We start from the raw sequence: 22,975 nt of genomic DNA on the forward strand, positions 1-22,975 counted from the left end.
GACTGGGAGAGGGGTTAGGTGGGACTGGGAGAGGGGTTAGGTGGGACTGGGAGAGGGGTTAGGTGGGACTGGGAGAGGGGTTAGGTGGGACTGGGGGAGGGGTTAGGTGGGACTGGGAGAGGGGTTAGGTGGGACTGGGGGGGGGGTTAGGTGGGACTGGGAGAGGGGGTTAGGTGGGACTGGGAGAGGGGTTAGGTGGGACTGTGGGGGAGGGGTTAGGTGGGACTGGGGGGGGGGTTTAGGTGGGACTGGGGGGGGGTTAAGGTTGGGAAAGGGTTTAGGCTGGAATGGGGGAGGGTTTAGGTGGGACTGGGAGAGGGTTTAGGTGGGAGTCAGGGAGGCTTTAGGACTGGGAGAGGGTTTAGGCTGGAATGGGAGAGGGTTTAGGACTGGGAAAGGGTTTAGGCTGGAATGGGGGAGGGTTTAGGTGGGACTGGGGGGGGGTTAGGGTTGGGAAAGGGTTTGGCTGGAATGGGGGAGGGTTTAGGCGAGACTTGGAGGGAGGTTTTAGGCAGGACTTAAGTGGGACTGGAGGGCATTAGGCTGGACTGGGAGAGGGTTTAGGTGGCACTCAGGGGGGGTTTAGGACTGGGAGAGGTTTTAGGCTGGAATGGGGGAAGGTTTAGGCGGGACTGGGGGGAGGTTTCAGGCAGGACCAGGGAGCTTTTAAGTGGGACTGAGGGACTTTCAGGTGGGACTGGGGAAGGGTTTAGGTGAGACTGGGGGAGGTTTCAGGACTGGGAGAGGTTTTAGGCTGGACTGGGGGTGGTTTTAGGCAGAACTGGGACTTCCAGGTGGGACTGAGGGAGCTTTTAAACCTGGGAGAGGTTTCAGCGGGACTGAGGGGATTTTAGGTGGAACTGGGGGAAGTTTTAGGACTGGGAAGGGTTTTAGGCTGGACCGGGAGAGGTTTTAGGCAGGATTTGGGAGCTTTTAGAACTGCTGAAGTTTTTAGAGCTGGTGAATCCTTTAGGCTGGACTGGGGGGCTTTTAGGCCTGGGAGTGGTTTTAGGCAGGATTTAGGAGCTTTTAGAACTGCTGAAGCTTTTAGGCAGGACTGGGGGGCTTTTAGGATTGACTTTTAGGCCTGGGAGAGGTTTTAGGCAGGATTTAGGAGCTTTTAGGATTTCTGAAGCTTTTAGGCTGGACTTTTAGGCCTGGGAGTGGTTTTAGGCAGGATTTAGGAGCTTTTAGGATTTCTGAAGCTTTTAGGCTGGACTGGGGGGCCTTTAGGCCGGACTGAGGGACTTCTAGGCCTGGGAGTGGTTTTAGGCAGGATTTGGGAGCTTTTAGGATTTCTGAAACTTTTAGGCAGGACTGGGGGGGGCTTTTAGGCTGGACTTTTAGGCCTGGGAGAGCTGTTAGGCAGGATTTGGGAGCTTTTAGGATTTCTGAAGCTTTTAGGCTGGACTGGGGGGCCTTTAGGCCGGACTGAGGGACTTCTAGGCCTGGGAGTGGTTTTAGGCAGGATTTAGGAGCTTTTAGGATTTCTGAAGCTTTTAGGCAGGACTGGGGGGGCTTTTAGGCTGGACTTTTAGGCCTGGGAGTGGTTTTAGGCAGGATTTGGGAGCTTTTAGGATTTCTGAAGCTTTTAGGCAGGACTGGGGGGCCTTTAGGCCGGACTGAGGGACTTCTAGGCCTGGGAGTGGTTTTAGGCAGGATTTGGGAGCTTTTAGGATTTCTGAAGCTTTTAGGCAGGACTGGGGGGGCTTTAGGCCGGACTGAGGGACTTCTAGGCCTGGGAGTGGTTTTAGGCAGGATTTAGGAGCTTTTAGGATTTCTGAAGCTTTTAGGCAGGACTGGGGGGCTTTTAGGCTGGACTTTTAGGCCTGGGAGTGGTTTTAGGCAGGATTTGGGAGCTTTTAGGATTTCTGAAGCTTTTAGGCAGGACTGGGGGGCCTTTAGGCCGGACTGAGGGACTTCTAGGCCTGTGAGTGGCTCTTAGGCTGGACTAAGCAATGGCCAAGCTCTTGGCCAAGCAATGGCCAAGCACAGGGAGGGAAAGCTCCTGGTCCTACCGGTTAGGACTGGGATGGGCTTGGCTTTCCCCCCCTCTGGGCCGTACTGGGAGCACTGGGATGGTTCCACCGTTCCCAAGCCTGTGGATCTCGGCAGCCCTCGGCATTCCCTGGTTTTCCTTTCCCTGTTTTTCTGCTCGTTGAGTTCATTAAACCTGTTTTTTTTCCCCTCAATCCGGGAGTTTTCCTGCTTTTTCTCCTCCCTTTCCCTGCTGGGTTTGGCCAGGACGGGGTTAAATCCTTGGGATCAGCTCCGGGCTGGGAAGGGGGTGAGAACAGGGAGTTGTTTGGGAATGAACAGGGAGTTGTTTGGGAATTGTTCCGGGGTTTTATCGCCCTCCAAGGCCTTTTCCTCCTCCTCACATTCCAAAGGGGGGGTCACCCGCTGTTTGCAGGGGCTCAAGGAGGGTCCTCCCACCTCCCAGGGAATGGGCAGCCCTTGGAAGTGGTGGGAAAGGAGGGAGGGGCCGCTTTGAATCCCAATTCCAGGTGCTCTCCCGTTGTATTCCGGGGGCTGTGGATCCACCTCCTTCTCCGTCTCTTCCCACTTAAAAACTGGGAATGGTTTAGGTTGGAAAAGACCCTGAAAGGGCATCAAATCCCACCCCTAAACCCCGAGGGAGTTCCCCAGTTCCAGGGAATCCCGAGCTCTGTTCCACGAGCCGCTAAATCCCGGGAGCAGGGCAGGAATCCGGGATCACCCCGAGACTTGGATCCCTCTGGATCAGCTCCCGCGGCCGGGAATCCTCAGGGAAGGGCTGAGGGACGAGGGGGAGGAAGAACTCAGCTGGCAGCTTGTGACACCCCCCCCCAAAAAAATCATGGAATGCCGTGGAGTATCCCGTGGGATGAGGTGATGAAGGACACAACTGCACGGGCATCCCTGGGGGGGCTAAAAAATTCCCGGGATAAAGGGAATGTCTTCGTTCCCTCGGTGGGGAGGGACCCCCGAATGTCCCCGATCCCTCGGGATCCCCATCCCGTGTTTCCGAGGTGGGATCCCCATCCCGTGTTTCCGAGGTGGGATCCCCATCCCGTGTTTCCGAGGTGGGATCCCCATCCCGTGTTTCTGAGGTGGGATCACCCTCCAGACCAGGAGCTGGGAGTGGGACCAGCACTGGGGGGGCCAGGCAGGGCCCCAGATCCAGGGGCCATTCCCGGGATCCCTGATCCAAAGGCCAGATTCCCTGCACCGGGAATCAGACCCATTTCCCCAGGTCCATGCCCCAGATCCAGGGATCAGATTCCAGATCCCTGCCCCAAATCCAGGGATCAGACCCCAAATCCAGGGATCAGACCCCAAATCCAGGGATCAGACCCCAAATCCAGGAATCAGACCCCAAATCCAGGGATCAGATCCCAGACCCATTTCCCCGGGTCCCTGCCCCATATCCAGGGATCCTGCCCCAGATCCAGGGATCAGATCCCAGGTCCCTGCCCCAAATCCAGGGATCAGACCCCAAATCCAGGGATCAGACCCCAAATCCAGGGATCAGACCCCAAATCTAGGGATCAGATCCCAAATCTAGGGATCAGACCCCAAATCTAGGGATCAGATCCCAAATCCAGGGTTCAGATCCCAAATCCAGGGTTCAGATCCCAGACACATTTCCCCATGTCCCACATCCAGGGACCATTCCCAGGATCCCAGACCCATCTCCCCTATCCCTGTCCCAGATCCAGGGACCATTCCCAGGATCCCAGACCCATCTCCCCTATCCCTGCCCCACATCCAGGGACCATTCCCAGCACTCCAGACCCATCTCCCCTATCCCTATCCCACATCCAGGGACCATTCCCAGCACTCCAGACCCATCTCCCCTATCCCTGCCCCACATCCAGGGACCATTCCCAGGATCCCAGACCCATCTCCCCTATCCCTGCCCCAGATCCAGAGACCATTCCCAGGATCCCACATCCACTTCCCCCTATCCCTGCCCACTCCCAGGGATCAGCCCCCGGACCCCTCTCCCCCCTCCCAGCCCCCAATCCCTGTCCCCAGCCCCCCATTCCCTATTCCCCCCCCGCTCCCACCCCCTCTCCCCTTGGACCAGCTCCCCCCTTTTCCCAATCCCGCCATTCCCGATCCCGGTGGATCGGGCCCGTCTCCCCCCTCCCCTCTCGGCCGTTTGTGAGTCATTGGGGCCGGGGGGGGGTGGATTTGGGGCGGGCTCAGGACTCTCCTTCCCGGCCCCTTTTTCCCTTTCCAGCTCCTCTCCCCGCTCCCGGTTTTTTTTTGGCGGCCGGTGTCCAGCGCGCGCCATTCCCGGTGTCCCGTCCCCCCCGTTCCCGGATGGGCGCCGGGGATGCTCCAGCGCTGGGGGGGCTCCGGGAGGCTCCCGGGAAAGTTTTGGGAGCGCGGGGAAAGCGCCGGGAAGCGGCTCCGGCTGGATCCGGAGCCTGAGGATCTCCGGGAAGAGGCGGATGCGGGAAAAGGGGCCATGAGAGGTGAGGGGGGAGGGGGGGGAGGGAGGGAACATTCCCGGCGGGATTGGGGGGGCTGGGAAGAGGGGGATGGGGCGGATGGACGGGATGGATGTGCCGGAGTGGGGGTGGGGGGGTCCCAAAATCCCGCACCCCCCGTCCTGCTTCCCGTGGGAAGGGGATTCCCGGGAATGGGGTCTGGGCATGGCCGGGGAGCCCCAAATTTGGGAAGGGGGGGGAAGAGGGATTGGGGGGGTCCAGACACGGCCAAGGACCCCCGGATTGGGAAGGGAGGGGGAAGAGGGATTGGGGGGGGGTGTCCTGGGGCTCCCCCTGCTCCCACAGATCCCATCGCTTGTGGATTCCATAGGGAGGAAAAGCCAGATTTGGGATGGGAAGGACGGGAATTTCTTCCCCCCGTCCCCGTCCCCAAAGCCCCTCTTTGCCCCCACCCCCCCCCCCGCCCCCCACTTTTGGGGGTTCCGGGTGGAATAAAGGGGGGGACACCGGGAGGATCCCAAATTTCCCCACACACACACACTGGGGGTCCAGGCCGGGGGGAGTCGAGGGGGGGAGAGTCCTTTGATCCCATGGGTTTTTTATTCCTGGGAAGCCCCTCGGAGCCAGGAGCCAAATCCAACCACTTTGGGGCCAAATTCCCCCAAATTTATGGTCCAAATTTCCCCAAATCCATGGATTTGGAGCCAGGGGCCCTCCCTGTGTCCATCACCCATTTTGGGTCAAATCCAGCCAAGTTTCCACAATTTCATGCTCCAAATCCCACCAAAATTTACGGATCTGGTGCCCAGATTTCCCCCTTCACACAGGGAGGGGTGTTTTTCCTTTGCTCCCATGGTTTTTATTCCCAGGAAGCCCCTTGGAGCCGGAGCCAGGAGCCCCCCCTGTGCCCATCTCCCACTTTTGGGCCAAATGCAGCCAAATTTCCCCAAATTTCTGGTCCAAATCCCACCAAAATTTATGGATTCGGTGCCCAAAAATCCACCGGGATCTGCCCAGCTCCAGGGATCTCCTGGGGGGCTTCCCAGCTTTTTCCTGGGAATCCCAGGGCAGGACAAGGCTGGGGGGGTTTCCAGGGATCCTCTGTCCCCCTGGGAATGGGATCAGGAGGGTGGCGGGACCTCAGACCTGGAGCATCCCATGAGTTTCCCCTCTTGCTCAGGGAGGTGTTTTTCCTTTGCTCCCGTGGTTTTTATTCCCAGGAAGCCCCTTGGAGCCGGAGCCAGGAGCCCCCCCTGTGCCCATCCCCCACTTTTGGGCCAAATGCAGCCAAATTTCCACAGATTTCTGGTCCAAATCCCACCCAAATTTATGGATTTGGTGCCCAAAGGTCCCACTGGGCGCCGGGGGGGGACAGGGACGCCCGTCCTGCTGCTCCCGGGATTTTGCTCAGGGTGGCACCGGTGGCTCCTTCCCGGCTTTCCCCCGGGAATGCCGGGGCAGGACGCGGCTGGGGTGGTTCCCAGGGATCCTCAGGCATCCCTGGAATGGGATCCCACCCAAATTTATGGATTTGCTGCCCAAAGGTCCCACTGGGCGCCGGGGGGGGACAGGGACGCGCATCCCAATGCTCCCGGGATTTTGCTCAGGGTGGCACCGGCGGCTCCTTCCCAACTTTTCCCCGGGAATGCCGGGGCAGGACGCGGCTGGGGCGGTTCCCAGGGATCCTCAGGCATCCCTGGAATGGCATCGGGAGGGCGGGGGGAGCTGAGGCCGCTCCGCGTCCCCTTCCAGGACACGACCCGGCGGGAGGCGAGCGCGAGGAGATGGCGATGGTGGATTCCACCTCCAGCCGCGGATCCGGGGGTAAGGAATTCCGGGGGGGGGGGGGGGGGGGGGGAGGGGGGCCGGCAGGGCCTGATCCGTCCCTCTGTTCCCGCAGGAAGGGCCCGGAGCAGCTGCCGGAGGAGGCTGTCGCTGTCCCCGTCCCCGTCCCCGTCCCTGCGGAGCGCCCTGCGCGGACTCTACGCCCTGGCCCTGCTCCTGTCGCTCGCCGTGGCCGTGCTGGGAGCGCTGGGTGAGCCGGGAATTTGGGGTGGGAATGCTGGGATGGGAATTTCGGGGGGGGGGGGGGGGGGGTCCTGAGGCATCCCGGGGTGGAGGGGAGCGGCTGGAATTCCGCTGGGAGCGCCCTGGGGGTGGAGATGCCTCAGGAATGGGGAGGGGGTGGGGGTGTTACCTGTATGGGAACATCAGGGACCGACCCGGAGCCCGGAGGTTGGATCCCGACACATTCCAGGTGCTTCCCAGACGGAGCAGAGGGACAAGGTGTTCCTCAGGGGTGGAATCTTGGAGATACTTTGGCAAATCCCAGACCTGGAAGCTTCCGGAGATGCCCATCCCAGCCTGGCTCAGCAATCCCTGGACAGTTTAAGTGCCTTCCTGGGAGGAAAGGTGTGGAGCAGGACAATATTCCCGGGCATTCCCACCTCTCCTGACTCCCCAGAAGCTCCCAGGTGTGGAGGGGAGCAGCTGGAATTCTGGTGGGATCACCCCGGGTGTGGCGACACCGGGATCCCTCTGGATCTCAGGAACCACCTCAGAGCCTGGAGGTTGGATCCCATCCCATCCCATCACCTCCCAGGTGCTTCCCAGACGGAGCAGAGGGCCAAGGCGTTCCTCAGGGGTGGAATCTTGGAGATGTTCAGGCAAATCCCAAACCTGGAAGTGCCTGGGGATGCCCATCCCAGCCTGGCTCAGCAATCCCTGGACACCCTCTGTGCCAGGCAGGAGGGAAGGTGTGGAGCAGGACGGTATTCCCGGGCATTCCCACCTCTCCTGACTGCCCCGTTCCCCCCGCAGCGTTCCGGAGGGTGGATTCCATCTCCAGCCGGATCAGCTCGGCCCAGACCTTCTACGAGGAGAAGCTTCTCTCCATCCAGGAGGATCTCCAGGGCTTGGGTGAGTGGCCTGGACCCGCACCCGGAGAGGCCTTTTCCGGGTGCCCATCCCGCCACGGAATGAGGGATCTCCCTTTCCCGGCTCCCGGGGCTCCCCCAGAGCCAACCCCCTGCTTTTCTCCCGGGATTTTGGGCAGGGATGAACATCGGACCCCAAGGGGTGGAAGGGGGGGTTGGAGAAGCTGCAGGAGCAGGAGGAGGGTGGGATTGGGGAGTTCCCTTCTCCAGGGTCCTGGAATCATGGAATCACGACGAGATTGGGGTGGGAAGGGGCCTTAAGGATCCGGAGGCATCCAGGGACACTTCCCAGGAGTCCAAGTGGCTCCAAACTGTCCTGGAGGGAAGGATTTGTTCCCTGGAGGGAAAGGAAGGGTTGACCATGGATCCAGAGGGTCTCCAGGCCTGGAGAGTGGGATGGGGTGGGATAACAGGTGGATCTCAGGATGGAGTGGGATAACAGTTGGATCCCGGGATGGGGTGGGATAACAGACGTCTCTCGGGATGGGGTGGGATAACGGGTAGATCTCAGGATGGGATAACAGGTGGATCCCAGGATAGGATGGGATAACAGCCGTCTCTCGGGATGGGGTGGGATAAGGGGTAGATCTCAGGATGGGATAACAGGCGGATCCCAGGATAGGATGGGATAACAGCCGTCTCTCGGGATGGGGTGGGCTAAGAGCCCCTCCCTCCCCCTGCCCAGGAGAGAAGAGCTCCGGGAACGTCTCCGTGTGCCAGGACAGGGAGCAGCTGGGCCGGGAGCTCTCCCAGCTGCGGGCGGAGCTGGAGCAGCTCCAGCGGACGCTGCAGGGGCAGGAGGCGCAGCTGGAGCGAACCTCCCGGCGCCATTCCCGGCTCTCGGCGGCGGGCGCGGGGCTCGGGGCGCGGCTGGAGAGCAGCGCGGGCTCGGTGCGGGGGCTGGCGCGGGGCGCGGAGCGGCTGCTGGCCCGGGCCGGGCGGTGCCGGGACGAGGCGTCCCGGCTGGACGCGGAGGTGCGGGGGCTGTCCCGGGACGGCTCCGGGCTGGAAGTGGCGCTGGAGCGGCTGAATTCCAGCGCGGAGCGGGGCCGGGAGAGGCTGCGGGAGCTGCGGGGCGGCGCGGCCGAGGCGGGGCGGGCGCTGCGGGCTTTGGGCGAGGAGCGGCAGGAGCGGCGGCGGGAGCTGGGGGAGCTGCGGGACGGGCGGGAGCGCGCCCGGGAGCTGCTCGGGAGCGCGCAGGGCGCGGCGGGGGCGGCGGCGCGCAGGGAGGGCGGGAATTCCCGCGGGCTGCAGGAGCTGGCGATGCGCGCCGCCGAGCTGCAGGAGCGCCTGGACAGCGCCAGCGCCGAGCTGGAGGAGCAGCGGGACAACCTCGGAGACGCCCGGTAAGCGGGATTCCCGCCGGGGAGTGCGCGCGCGGGGGCACGGGACCGGGAGAGGGAGAGGGACTTGAAAAGGGAGTCGTTCGGATCTGTATTTTAAATTTTTTTATATTTATTTTTATATTATATTTATAGATTTATGTAGAATATATAATATATTTATATATTAGTAAATATATATAATATACATTTATATATTAAATTATATATATATAATATATTATATATTAATATATAATATAATATATATTAATATAAAATATAATATATACCATATATATTATATTTATATTATTTATATTTACATTTATATTTATATTATATTTATATATTTATATAGAATACATAATATAATATATTTACATATTATTAAACACATATATTATATATTTATATATTAAACTATATATTATATTAAATATTAATATATAATATATTTACATATTATTAAACACATATATTATATATTTATATATTAAATTATATATTATATTAAATATTAATATATAATATATAATATATATAATTTGATATATTTATATATAACATATATAACATAATATATATTTATATATAATGCATATAATATAATATATATAATATATAAATATAACATATAATATAATATACAATATATATAATATATATAATATATAATACGATATCTATAATGCATATAATACCTATAGGGAGAGGGAGAGGGCAATATAAGTTTCGTTCGGAGCTGTATTTTAAATTTTTTTATATTTATTTTTATATTGTATTTATAGATTTATGTAGAATATATAATATAATATATTTATATATTAGTAAATATATATAATATACATTTATATATTAAATTATATATATATATAATATATTATATATTAATATATAATATAATATATATTAATATATAATATAATATATACTATATATATTATATTTATATTATTTATATTTACATTTATATTTATATTATATTTATATGTTTATATAGAATACATAATATAATATATTTACATATTATTAAACACATATATTATATATTTATATATTAAATTATATATTATATTAAATATTAATATATAATATATTTACATATTATTAAACACATATATTATATATTTATATATTAAATTATATATTATATTAAATATTAATATATAATATATAAAGTATATACATTTTATTAGGTAGATATCACATAAAGTAACATAATCTATCTTTTATCTATAATGCATATCAATATATATATATAATAGTATGTAATAGAAAATATAAGATAGATACAAGTAAGCTGATATAATATCGAATACGATATCTTAAATGCAGATAAGCCTATAATATACATTAGGTTGATATAAGTCGAATAAGACTATAAATTTATACATTTCTATATATATATAATATATTCATATTTATGTATTCATATATAATATAATTCGTATTTATATATTTATGTATTCTATATAAGATATATATTTATATTTATTATTAACATATATATTTATATGATACAATTATATATTTATATATAATATATTTATATAATATTATTTAGAGATAATATATTCATATAATTATATAAAAAGAGATTTAACGTATATTTATGGATATTCCTTTCAAAATATATCCATCCCTTTATTTTATCCATATTTTGAATATTTTATAGAAATTTATTTTTATGTGTTCATATATATTATCTGTATTTAGATATATTATTTATCTATTTTATATATATTTATATATTATTCTTTATACATATATATTATATATACATACATATTATTATATTTATGTAATTATATAAAATATATTATACATATTGAGAGATATTCCTTTAAAATATATATTTCTTTATTTTACCTATATTTTACATATTTTATAGAAACTTATTTTTATATATTCATATATATAACATATTTATATATTATATATTTATATATAATATATATTACATATATTACATATATGATATATATATAATATATATAACAAATATATATAAAATAAAATAAAGTATATAAAATATATTTGTATACTTACATATATGATGTAAAAAATATAAAAATGTACATTTAATGTATATTTAATATATATCTATATAAAAATTTTAATATATATTTTAGCTAGATATTTAAGATATATATAATATATATATTTCATATGTAAAATATATGTTTTGTATATTTTATCTATATTTTATTTACGTACATATATTATATATATATTTAGATATATTATATATTTATATATCAGCATATTATTTATAAAATATGTATTACAAATATATATAAAATAAAATATGGATAAAATATATAAAATACATTTTTATACTTACATATATACTGTAAAAAATGTAAAAATGTACATTTAACCTATATTTAATACATATTTATATAAAATTTTTAATATATATTTTAGCTATATATTTAAGATATGTATAATATATATTTCATATATATAATATATATGTTTTGTATATTTTATCTATATTTTATTTAAGTATATATATTATATATATATATATATTTAGAGATATTTTTTATCTATAGGGCAGTGACCCCATAGGAGCTGTGGGTGTTATAGGGCAGTGTCCTCACTGTCCCATAGGAGCTGTGGGTGTTATAGGGCAGTGTCCTCACTGTCCCTGGGGGTGTTATAGGGCAGTGTCCTCACTGTCCCTGTGGGTGTTATAGGGCAGTGACCCCATAGGAGCTGTGGGTGTTATAGGGCAGTGACCCCACTGTCCCTGGGGGTGTTATAGGGCAGTGTCCCCACTGTCCCTGGGGGTGTTATAGGGCAGTGTCCCCACTGTCCCTGGGGGTGTTATAGGGCAGTGACCCCACTGTCCCTGTGGGTGTTATAGGGCAGTGACCCCACTGTCCCTGTGGGTGTTATAGGGCAGTGACCCCACTGTCCCTGTGGGTGTTATAGGGCAGTGTCCTCACTGTCCCTGTGGGTGTTATAGGGCAGTGTCCTCACTGTCCCTGTGGGTGTTATAGGGCAGTGACCCCACTGTCCCTGTGGGTGTTATAGGGCAGTGTCCTCACTGTCCCTGGGGGTGTTATAGGGCAGTGACCCCACTGTCCCTGGGGGTGTTATAGGGCAGTGTCCTCACTGTCCCTGTGGGTGTTATAGGGCAGTGTCCTCACTGTCCCTGTGGGTGTTATAGGGCAGTGTCCTCACTGTCCCATAGGAGCTGTGGGTGTTATAGGGCAGTGTCCTCACTGTCCCTGGGGGTGTTATAGGGCAGTGTCCTCACTGTCCCTGTGGGTGTTATAGGGCAGTGACCCCACTGTCCCTGTGGGTGTTATAGGGCAGTGTCCTCACTGTCCCATAGGAGCTGGGGGTGTTATAGGGCAGTGTCCTCCCAATCCCCATAGGAGCTGTGGGTGTTATAGGGCAGTGTCCCCCTGTCCCCATATGAGGTGTGGGTGTTATAGGGCACTGTCCCCACCGTCCCTACCCCCCCATTCCCCCCGGATCTGTGGGGTGGAGAAGCTTTCCCAGTCCATCCATGACTCCACGTGGGCTCCAGGGCCTGCCCTGAGGGATTTGGGGCCACCCCACCACCTCCCACCCCTTCCCATTCCCCTCCGGGCATTTGTGACCCCACAACCCCCCCGTCCGTCCCCGCAGGTACCACGGGGGCCACGCCCAGAACCGCACGGCCGACGGGTTCCGGGCGCTGGAGGGGCTCCTGGAATCCCACGGGGAGGAGATCGGGACCATCTCGGCCAACCTGGCGGCCACGGGCGGGCACGTGCTGGCCATGCTGCGCTACCTGGGCTCCGTGCGGGAATCCTGCGCCCGCCGCCTGCGCGCCCACGCCCGCGACATCCTGCGGCTCAACGGGTCCCTGGCGGCGCTCCAGGGGTCCGCCGGGATCCTGCGGGAGCGCTTCGGGATCCTCGGGGCCCGCCTGGACGTCGGGGTCCGGAACCTGTCCCTGCTGCTCGAGGAGATGAGGGCGGTGGACGCGCGGCACGGGGACGCGCTGCGGGACATCACCCTGCTCCGAGGTGAGGGAAACCTGGGGAGGTGTTCCTGGGATTGGGTGGGATTGGGTGGGATTGGGTGGACACACAGCACGGGGACGCGCTGCGGGACATCACCCTGCTCCGAGGTCAGGGAAAGGGGGGATCTGGGGAGGTGTTCCTGGGATTGGGTGGGATTGGGTGGGATTGGGTGGATGTGTGGCATGGGGACGCGCTGCGGGACATCACCCTGCTCCGAGGTGAGGGATGGGGGGGAAAGGGGAGGTGTTCCTGGGATTGGGTGGGATTGGGTGGGATTGGGTGGGATTGGGTGGACACACAGCACGGGGACGTGCTCAGGAACATCACCCTGCTCCGAGGTGAGGGATGGGGGGGAAAGGGGAGGTGTTCCTGGGATTGGGTGGGATTGGGTGGATGCTTGGCACAGGGATGTGCTCAGGAACGTCACCCTGCTCCGAGGTGAGGGAAACAAGGGGGAAAGGGGAGGTGTTCCTGGGATTGGGTGGGATTTTGAGGGATTGGGTGGGATTTGGAGGACGCACTGCAGGACCCCACCCTGCTCCAAGGTGAGGGAAACGGGGGGAAGGGGGATCCAGGGAGGTGTTCCTGGGATTGGGTGGGATTGGGTGGATGTGTGGCACGGGGACGCGCTGCGGGACATCACCCTGCTCCGAGGTGAGGGAAATGGGGGGAAAGGGGAGGTGTTCCTGGGATTGGGTGGGATTGGGTGGATGTGTGGCACGGGGACGCGCTGCGGGACATCACCCTGCTCCGAGGTGAGGGATGGGGGGGAAAGGGGAGGTGTTCCTGGGATTGGGTGGGATTGGGTGGGATTGGGTGGATGTGTGGCACAGGGATGTGCTCAGGAACGTCACCCTGCTCCGAGGCGAGGGACAGGAGGGAAAAGGGAGGGATCCAGGGAGGTGTTCCTGGGATTGGGTGGGATTTAATGGGATTTGGTGGATGCACGGCACAGGGATGTGCTCAGGAACGTCACCCCGCTCCGAGGTGAGGGACAGGGGGAATCTGGGGAGGTGTACCTGGGACTGGGTGGGATTTTGAAGGATTGGGTGGGATTTGGGGGACATGCTCAGGAATGTCACCCTGCTCCAAGGTGTGGGGGGGGAAAAGGGAGGTTCCTCGGATTTGGTGGGATTTGGGGGATCCTGATCCCAAGGGAGGTGGAGGAGGGGCCAAACCAGCCGTGCTGAGGTCAAGGAAGGGCTGGGATGTGCGGGAAGGCATCTGGAGCATCCCATGGATGAGGAGATGTCCCACAATGGGGGCACAGCAGGGAGGTCCTTCCCATGTCCTTCCATGTGCTTCCATATCCTTCCATGTCCTTCCATGTCCTTCCATGTGCTTCCATGTCCTTCCATGTCCTTCCATATCCTTCCATGTCCTTCCGTATCCTTCCATGTCCTTCCATGTCCTTCCATGTGCTTCCATATCCTTCCATGTGCTTCCATGTCCTTCCTTGTCCTTCCATGTGCTTCCATATCCTTCCATGTCCTTCCATGTGCTTCCATATCCTTCCATGTGCTTCCAACATCCTTCCAACATCCTTCCATGTCCTTCCATGTCCTTCCATATCTTCCATATCCTTCCATGTCCTCCCAAAGTCCTTCCATGTCCTTCCCCCGGTGCCAGTGCCTCCTCTCCCCGGTCCCGGCGGAGAGGGAGCAGCCACCCCTGGCTGAGGGCACCCAAATCCTTCCATGGATGGAATTCTCCATCCATCCCGGCCTTAGCAAGACCCCCGAGGTCGGAGCATCCCCCCCCTCACCCCTCCTCTCCCTCTTTCCAGGCATTCCGGGTCTCCCAGGCCCCCGTGGCCTCAAGGGGGACGTTGGATCCAGCGGCCCCCCGGGAATGGGGGGACAGAAGGGTGACATCGGGATCCTGGGATCGCCGGGACCCCCCGGAGCTCTGGGACCCCCAGGACCCGCCGGCCCCCAGGGGGAACGGGGACCTCTGGGAACGAGAGGATTCCCGGGGCTCAAGGGCTCCAAGGGCAGCTTTGGACTCTCGGGATCCCGGGGCCAGGGCGGGTCCGAGGGGGATCCCGGACCCCCGGGGCCGGAGGGGGAACCGGGAAAGGCGGGACCCCCCGGCCCACAGGGAACACCGGGAATGCCTGGGACCCCCGGGGCCACGGGACGGGCAGGGCCCGAGGGACCCAAGGGAGAGCCCGGCATGAGGGGACCCCCGGGACCACCGGGACCACCCGGACCCCCGGGACAGTGACTGGGACAGGGGGGCCCCAATTCCATGTCCTGGGACAGTGACTGGGACAGGGGGCCCCCAATTTATCCCCTGGGACAGTGACTGGGACAGGGGGGCCCCAATTTATCCTCTGGGACAGTGACTGGGACAGGGGGTCCCCAATTCCATCCCCTGGGACCCCCGGGACAGTGACTGGGACAGGGGGTCCCCAATTTATCCCCTGGGACCCCCGGGGCCACTGGGACCCCCCGGATCCCCGGGACAGTGACTGGGGGGGAATGGGGGGGTCTCTGATTCCATCCCCTGGGACAGTAACTGGGACAGGGGGTCCCCATTGTCACCCCTGACCCCCCCTGCAGGATGGGGGGGTGGGGGGGTATCCCAGTCGCTCCCAGTTTTCGGGCCCGAGGCTGGTCCCCGTATCCCAGGGGTTGGGGTCCCCATTTTCCAGGGATTTCCCCGTGTCGCAGGGATTGGGAGTCTTGTATCCCAGGGATTGGGGTTCCCAGTGTCCCAGAGATTGGGGTCCCTTGTATCCCAGGGATTGGGGGTCCCCTGGGATGGCCTGGGGCTGGTCCCTGTATCCCAGGGATTTCCCTGTGTCCCAGGGATTGGGGTTTCCTGTATCCCAGGGATTGGGGCCCGATATCCCAGGGATTTCACCGTGTCCCAGGGATTGGGGGTCCCTGTATCCCAGGGATTGGGGGTCCCTGTATCCCAGGGATTGGGGGTCCCTGTGTCCCAGGGATTGGGTGTCCTGGTATCCCAGGGATTGGGGTCCCGGTGTCCCAGGGATTGGGGTCCCCATATCCCAGGGATTGGGGGTCCTGTATCCCAGGGATTGGGGGTCCTGTTCCCAGGGATTTGGGGGTCCTGGTATCTCAGGGATTGGGGGTCCTGGTATCCCAGGGATTGGGGGTCCCCCGGGATGGTCTGGGGCTGGTCCCCATATCCCAGGGATTGGGTGTCCTGGTGTCCCAGGGATTGGAGTTCCCTGTATCCCAGAGATTGGAGTTCCCTGTATCCCAGGGATTGGGGTCCCCATATCCCAGGGATTTCACCGTGTCCCAGGGATTGGGGGTCCCTGTATCCCAGGGATTGGGGGTCCCTGTATCCCAGGGATTGGGGGTCCCTGTGTCCCAGGGATTGGGTGTCCTGGTATCCCAGGGATTGGGGTCCCGGTGTCCCAGGGATTGGGGTCCCCATATCCCAGGGATTGGGGGTCCTGTATCCCAGGGATTGGGGGTCCTGTTCCCAGGGATTTGGGGGTCCTGGTATCTCAGGGATTGGGGTCCTGGTATCCCAGGGATTGGGGTCCCCCGGGATGGTCTGGGGGCTGGTCCCATATCCCAGGGATTGGGTGTCCCTGGTGCCCAGGGATTGGGTTCCCTGTCTCCCAGTATCCCATTGGGATATTCCCAGGGATTGTTTGGGGATTGGCCCCCAGGGATTGGGGGTCCCAGGGATTGGGGGTTCTGGTATCCCAGGGATTGGGTGTCCTGGTATCCCAGGGATTGGGGTTCCCTGTGTCCCAGGGATTGGGGGTCCTGTATCCCAGGGATTTGGGTTCCCTGTATCCCAGGGATTGGGGGTCCTGTATCCCAGGGATTTGGGGGTCCTGGTATCCCAGGGATTGGGGGTCCTGGTATCCCAGGGATTGGGGGTCCCCCAGGATGGTCTGGGGCTGGTCCCCATATCCCAGGGATTGGGTGTCCTGGTGTCCCAGAGATTGGAGTTCCCTGTATCCCAGGCATTGGGGTCCCCATATCCCAGGGATTTGGGGTCCTGGTGTCCCAGGGATTGGGGTCCCAGTATCCCAGGGATTGGGTGTCCCCATATCCCAAGGATTGGTTGTCCTGGTATCCCAGAGATTGGAGTTCCCTGTATCCCAAGGATTGGATGTCCTGGTATCCCAGGGATTGGGTGTCCCAGTATCCCAAGGATTGGGTGTCCTGTATCCCAGGGATTGGGTTCCCCCGGGATGGGGCACAGCCGGTTTGTGCCCCCCCCTCCCCCCCCACTGTACTCTCGGCACAATAAAGGCCTTTGGGGCCGGGCGGCTCCTGAACTGGGAACACTGGGAATACTGGGAATGCCGGGAGGGGCACAGTGCGTTTGGGGGGGGGTGGGGGGTGTCCCTGCTGTGGCAGCGGGAATTGGGGGTCTCAGGCCCCCCAAAAGCCCCCCCCGGGCCGGGCCGTTCCGCCCGGGCGGGTTTATTGGTGTTGGCAGCTCCGCTTCCTGTTTGGATCCCAAAAAAAAAACCCAGCGCCGGGCGGGATGAAAAGCCGGGATCGGCCTTGGGAAGGGGCGGGAGAGGCCGCGCTGGCGCGGGGGGGCTCCGGGAAGGGGGTTTGGGGGGGCCGGGAGTTGGGAATTCCTTGTGGAGGGGATGGGAGACCCCCCCACACACACACACACCCCGGGAAGGGTTGGGATCGTCCCGGTGGGATTTGGGGGCTGGGGGTATCCCGGGATGGGACAGGGAATATCCCAGGGATTTCACCGTGTCCCAGGGATTGGGGGTCCCGTATCCCAGGGACTGGGTGTCCTGTTATCCCAGGGATTGGGGGTCTCCATATCTCAGGGATTGGGTGTCCTGTTATCCCAGGGATTGGGGGTCTCCATATCCCAGGGATTGGGTGTCCTGGTATCCCAGGGATTGGGGGGTCCCCGTATCCCAGGGATTGGGGTTCTCCATATCCCAGGGATTGGGTGTCCCTGTATCCCAGGGACTGGGGGTCTCCATGTCACAGCGATTGGGGGTCCCAGTGTCCCAGGGATTGGGTGTCCTGGTATCCCAGGGATTGGGGGTCTCTGTATCCCAGGGATTGGGGGTCCTGATATCCCAGGGATTGGGGTCCTGGTATCCCAGGCATTGGGGTCCCAGTATCCCAGGGATTGGGTGTCCTGGTATCCCAGGGATTGGGGGTCTCTGTATCCCAGGGATTGGGTGTCCTGGTATCCCAGGGATTGGGGGTCTCTGTATCCCAGGGATTGGGGGTCCTGATATCCCAGGGATTGGGGTCCTGGTATCCCAGGCATTGGGGTCCCAGTATCCCAGGGATTGGGTGTCCTGGTATCCCAGGGACTGGGGGTCTCCGTGTCCCAGGGATTGGGTGTCCCTGTATCCCAGGGATTGGGGGTCTCCATATCCCAGGCATTGGGGTCCCTGTATCCCAGGCATTGGGTGTCCTGGTGTCCCAGGGATTGGGGGAGGCACCCCCCCCCTCCGCACCCCGGGAAGGGTTGGGATTGTCCCGGTTGGATTTGGGGGCTGGGGGTATCCCGGGACGGGACAGGGAACGGGACGAAAAGGGGACCCCAAAATCCGCCCGGTGCCGGGAAGGGGGGACACGGACACCCCAAAACTTCTCCCGGCCCTTCCCCAAAAACTCCCGAGTCCGCGGAAAACTGCGGGAGCAGCCTCGGGATAACACCGGGCAGGGAAAAAAATGTGCAAGGGCAGGAATTTCCCCGCGGCCGCGGCGGGAGATTGGATTTCACGGCATTCCTGGGAAAAAAACAACACCGGGAGCGGGGGCGGGAAGTGCTGAGGGCGGCGGGATGGGCGGGATTCCAGAGGGGGATCCGTGGAGGGAGCGGGGTGGGAAAGGGGCTCGGCATTCCCTGTCATTCCCGAGGGATTGTCCCAAAGGTGCTGTGGGGGGACAGTGTGGACGTGGGCAGTGATCCACGGGGTGTTCCAAGGATTCACAGCCCACGGATGGTGATCCAGGGGGTGTTCGGGAATATGTGGCCATGGACAATGATCCACAGGGTGCTGGGACCCCCATTCCATGGACAGTGATCCACAGGGTGTTCCAAGGACTCCCATTCCATGGACAGTGATCCAGGGGGTGTTCCAAGGACTCCCATTCCATGGACAGTGATCCAGGGGGTGTTCCAAGGACTCCCATTCCATGGACAGTGATCCACAGGGTGTTCCAAGGACTCACATTCCATGGACAATGATCCATGGGATGGTTGGGAATCTGTGACCATGGGCAATGATCCACAGGGTGCTGGGACCCCCATTCCCATGGATCAGTGATCCAGGGGGTGTTTGGGAATATGTTCCCATGGACAACGATCCACAGGGTGTTCCAAGGACTCACATTCCAGGGACAGTGATCCATGGGATGTTTGGGAATATGAGACCATGGACAATGATCCAAGGGGTGTTCCAAGGACTCCCATTCCATGGACAGTGATCCAGGGGGTGTTCCAAGGACTCCCATTCCAGGGACAGTGATCCAGGGGGTGTTTGGGAATATGTGACCATGGACAGTGATCCAGGGGGTGTTCCAAGGACTCACATTCCATGGACAATGATCCATGCGGTGTTTTGGGAATATGTGACCATGGACAATGATCCAGGGGATGTTTGGGAATATGAGACCATGGACAGTGATCCAAGGGGTGTTCCAAGGACTCCCATTCCATGGACAGTGATCCAAGGGGTGTTTTGGGAATCTGTTCCCATGGACAATGATCCACAGGGTGTTCCAAGGATTCACATTCCATGGACAGTGATCCATGGGGTGTTTGGGAATATGTTCCTATGGACAGTGATCCACAGGGTGTTCCAAGGACTCCCATTCCAGGGACAGTGATCCAGGGGGTGTTCCAAGGACTCCCATTCTATGGACAGTGATCCAAGGGGTGTTTGGGAATATGTGACCATGGACAATGATCCACAGGGTGTTCCAAGGACTCACATTCCATGGACAGTGATCCAGGGGGTGTTTGGGAATCTGTGGCCATGGACAGTGATCCACAGGGTGTTCCAAGGACTCACATTCCATGGACAGAGATCCAGGGGGTGTTTTGGGAATATGTTCCCATGGACAATGATCCACAGGGTGTTCCAAGGACTCCCATTCCATGGACAGTGATCCAGGGGGTGTTTGGGAATATGTTCCCATGGACAACGATCCACAGGGTGTTCCAAGGACTCACATTCCATGGACAGTGATCCACAGGGTGTTCCAAGGACTCCCATTCCATGGACAGTGATCCACAGGCTGTTCCAAGGACTCCCATTCCATGGACAGTGATCCAAGGGGTGTTCCAAGGACTCCCATTCCATGGACAGTGATCCAGGGGGTGTTTGGGAATATGTTCCTATGGACAGTGATCCACAGGGTGTTCCAAGGACTCCCATTCCATGGACAGTGATCCACAGGGTGTTCCAAGGACTCCCATTCCACGAGCAGGGATCCAGGGGGCGTTTGGGAATCTGTGCCCACGGACACGGATCCATGGGGTGCCATCACCCCCATTCCCATGGATTCCCCAGGCAGTGCCTCCCTGTCCCGAGGGCTCCTGAGGCCGCCGGAGCCGCCGGATTCCGGCGCCAAGGAAAATCCCTGGAGCTGCCAGGCCGGGGCGGTGCCGGAGCCTCCGGAGCCGCTCCCGCCCCATCCATGAAAGGGCCCTTTGTGGGCAGGGCAGGGAGGGGCCCCCCGGCTCCTCACCCCCCATTCCCACACTCCCACCTTCTCCCTGCTTTTCCTGGGAAAAGGGGGAAGGGGGGGGAGCACCCCCGTGGCTGCTCCAGGCCTCGGTTTTCCCATGGATTCCCCCCTTCCCACATCCCTAAAAAGAGGAAAGCGCATCCCACGCCCTCCTCCTGCTCTTTCCCAGTAGGGAACCGGGAGGGCTCCAGGGCAGCCTGGGCCCTTCCTTAGGCCCCTTTTCCCCTCGGGAATGCTGGGAATTGCAGGAAGCAGCTCCTTCCAGGTGTGTTATCACCGGGATCCGCCCTTTTCTCCCGGAACATTCCATGATTTTTCGCCGAGCCCGTGACGGTTTGGGCTCGTTGAGGGGCCCTTTTCCCTGTTTTTCCCCTCTCCCAGAATTCCCGCTGCTCCGGGATGTCGCCTGCATGGCACCAGTTTAATGGGGATATGTACACCGGGATTATCCAGGGATTCCCCCCCACAAACCCCATGGAATGCCCAGGTGGGAGGATCCACCTGGTGAATCCTGTGGAAAACTCAACCTCCTCCTTCCACCCCTCCCTCCAGAGGAGGATTCCAAGCGGGAACACATTGGAATTCCAGGGGGTTCGGGGGCGGGAATCAGAGCTGGATCTCCACCACCAGGTTTATCCAGGAGCCACCACCGAGCTCATCCCGATTTTTCCCACCCCTCCCTTTGTCACGGAGGGATCCCCCCCCTCCGGTTTTCCCGGCGATTCCCAGCGGGAAGAGCGGAATTCCAGAGGCAGCAGCAGCTCCAGCAGGGCCCCGGGGCCACGGCCCAGCCCCCGGGATCCCTTCCCCAAAATAAATACCACTGTCTTTGGGAAAACCACGGGGGGCTGGAGGCCATCCCAGGGATCCGGCTGCTCCTTCCAGAGGGTGTCCCTGGCCCGGAGCCGGGAGGGAAGGGGCTCCCAGGCCGGTTTTTTTGGGATGTGTTTTTTTTGGCATTGGAGCGGCGGGGCCGGGCGGGAGCGGCTCCGCTCACATGAAGTCGTCGGAGTCGTTGCCATCCTGGGGGGATTAAAAAAAAAAAGAGAGGGAAGATCGGGATCATTGGGAATGCTACAAGTGGGAAATGGGGGGTGGATCATCGCAGAATTCCCCTTTGTTCCGGTTCCTTGGATTTCACCCCAGGAAAGCAGAGCAAAGGGGGCCTGGGATGGGTTGGTTTGGGGGGGAACACAAAGCTCGTCCCATTCCATGGGCAGGGACACCTCCCGCTATCCCAGGGAATCCAACCCCAGCCTGGGACACTGCCAGGGATCCAGGGGCAGCCACAGCTTCTCTGGGAATTCCAGCCCAGCCCCTCCCCACCCTCCCAGCCAGGAATCCCTTCCCAATCTCCCCCCCAAATCTCCCCTTTCCCACTGGGATCCATTCCCTGGGGCCTGGCATTCCAGGCCCTGATCCCCAGGCCCTCTCCAGCTCTCCTGGAGCCCCTTCAGGCTCTGGAATGTGCTCCAAGCTCTCCCGGGATCCTTCCCTTCTCCAGCCTGGCCATTCCCAGCTCTCCCAGCCTGGAGCCAGAGCCTGCCATTGGATCCAGCCCCAGCCCAGCTCCTCCCTGGGAAGGAGTTCCGGGAACAAGGGGGTTCCCTGGGAATCTCAGCACTCAGGGCAGGGTCTCCCTTCCCCTTTCCTGCCTTTTCCATCCCCACATTCCATGAAAACCCCTCTGAACGCGTTCTGAGTGTCCGTTATCCCGGAATCCCAGACTGGTTTGGGTGGGAAGGGCCCTCACAGCCCATCCCATTCCATGGGCAGGGACACCTCCCGCTATCCCAGGTTGCTCCAAGCCCCATCCAACACTTCCAGGGATGGAGCATCCAGTTAATCCTCACCCTGAACCTGTTCTTTCCCTTGGGATGAAAGACCTGGGAGCACTTTATCCCTATTTCCTCAGCCCCACTGATCCCCAGTGTCCTCCCAAAGTCATTCCCAGCGGGATCACGGGCAGGAGGCTGGAATTCCATCCCTGTCCCGGGGATTCCGTGGGCTCAGCAGCTCCCACTCACCTGGTTGGAGGACATGTTCTCTGCCTTCATCAGGGAGGAGTAGCTCCTGCCAGGAAAAATCCCGTCGTTATCCCAAATCCGATCCCTTCAAAAGCCCCCAAAAGGGGCCATTTCGGGGTCAAAAATTCCCGAATCCCAGAAATGCACACTGTTTTCCTCCTGGAGCTCAGCCAGGGGGGTTAATTAGTCGCTCACCTCGTCCTCCTCACTAATTAAACCCGGGGCAGGGAGGTTCAGGGATGCCTGACTGCCTTTTCCAAGGTTTTTTTTTCTCCAGGACCCACCGGCCCGGAGGTGGGAAATCCCGGATTCCGGGAGCTGCAGCCCCTCCAATCCCCCTTCCCTGACCTCCCCAGGGGTTGGGTCGCTCAGGAAATCCCCAATTTTCTTTTCAATCCCTCTTTTGATGCCCTTCAGGGACAAAGAGGAGCTCGGGGAAAGCTTCCAAGGGGAGTTTTTGGAGCGAGAAATCCCCGGGAACGAGGTCCCTGTGAAGGTCAGGGCGACATTCCAGCCCCTCCTCCCTCATTCCCTG

At 55.8% G+C, this 22,975-nt stretch overlaps 2 protein-coding genes and 1 long non-coding RNA gene across 3 annotated transcripts; 2 read left to right on the plus strand and 1 right to left on the minus strand.

The window, feature by feature from the left end:
- The first annotated feature begins 4,248 nt into the window (after positions 1-4,248).
- On the plus strand, positions 4,249-14,973 carry SCARA3 (scavenger receptor class A member 3). Its single transcript, XM_039380210.1, has 8 exons — positions 4,249-4,466; positions 6,195-6,266; positions 6,343-6,477; positions 7,263-7,361; positions 8,064-8,455; positions 8,507-8,724; positions 12,349-12,731; positions 14,515-14,973. The coding sequence occupies exons 1-8, from the start codon at positions 4,325-4,327 to the stop codon at positions 14,952-14,954; spliced, it is 1,881 nt and encodes a 626-aa protein (XP_039236144.1). The 5' UTR covers positions 4,249-4,324; the 3' UTR covers positions 14,955-14,973.
- A 308-nt stretch (positions 14,974-15,281) lies between these two features.
- LOC113982473 (collagen alpha-1(VIII) chain-like) lies at positions 15,282-20,366 on the plus strand. The gene is made up of 3 exons (XM_039380219.1): positions 15,282-15,639; positions 16,406-17,042; positions 20,240-20,366. Exons 1-3 carry the CDS (start codon positions 15,294-15,296, stop codon positions 20,364-20,366), a joined length of 1,110 nt encoding a protein of 369 aa, XP_039236153.1. The 5' UTR covers positions 15,282-15,293.
- Positions 20,367-20,813: 447 nt separating this feature from the next.
- LOC113997738 lies at positions 20,814-22,507 on the minus strand. Its single transcript, XR_005563133.1, has 2 exons — positions 22,441-22,507; positions 20,814-21,436 (listed from the first exon to the last, which is right to left on the minus strand). It is a non-coding gene; the product is annotated as an uncharacterized LOC113997738 (long non-coding RNA).
- Positions 22,508-22,975: the final 468 nt, after the last annotated feature.

Source organism: Pipra filicauda, unplaced genomic scaffold (assembly GCF_003945595.2).
Source record: "Pipra filicauda isolate LSUMZ 115617 unplaced genomic scaffold, ASM394559v2 scaffold1074_size39228_pilon, whole genome shotgun sequence".
Lineage (NCBI taxonomy): Eukaryota > Metazoa > Chordata > Aves > Passeriformes > Pipridae > Pipra > Pipra filicauda.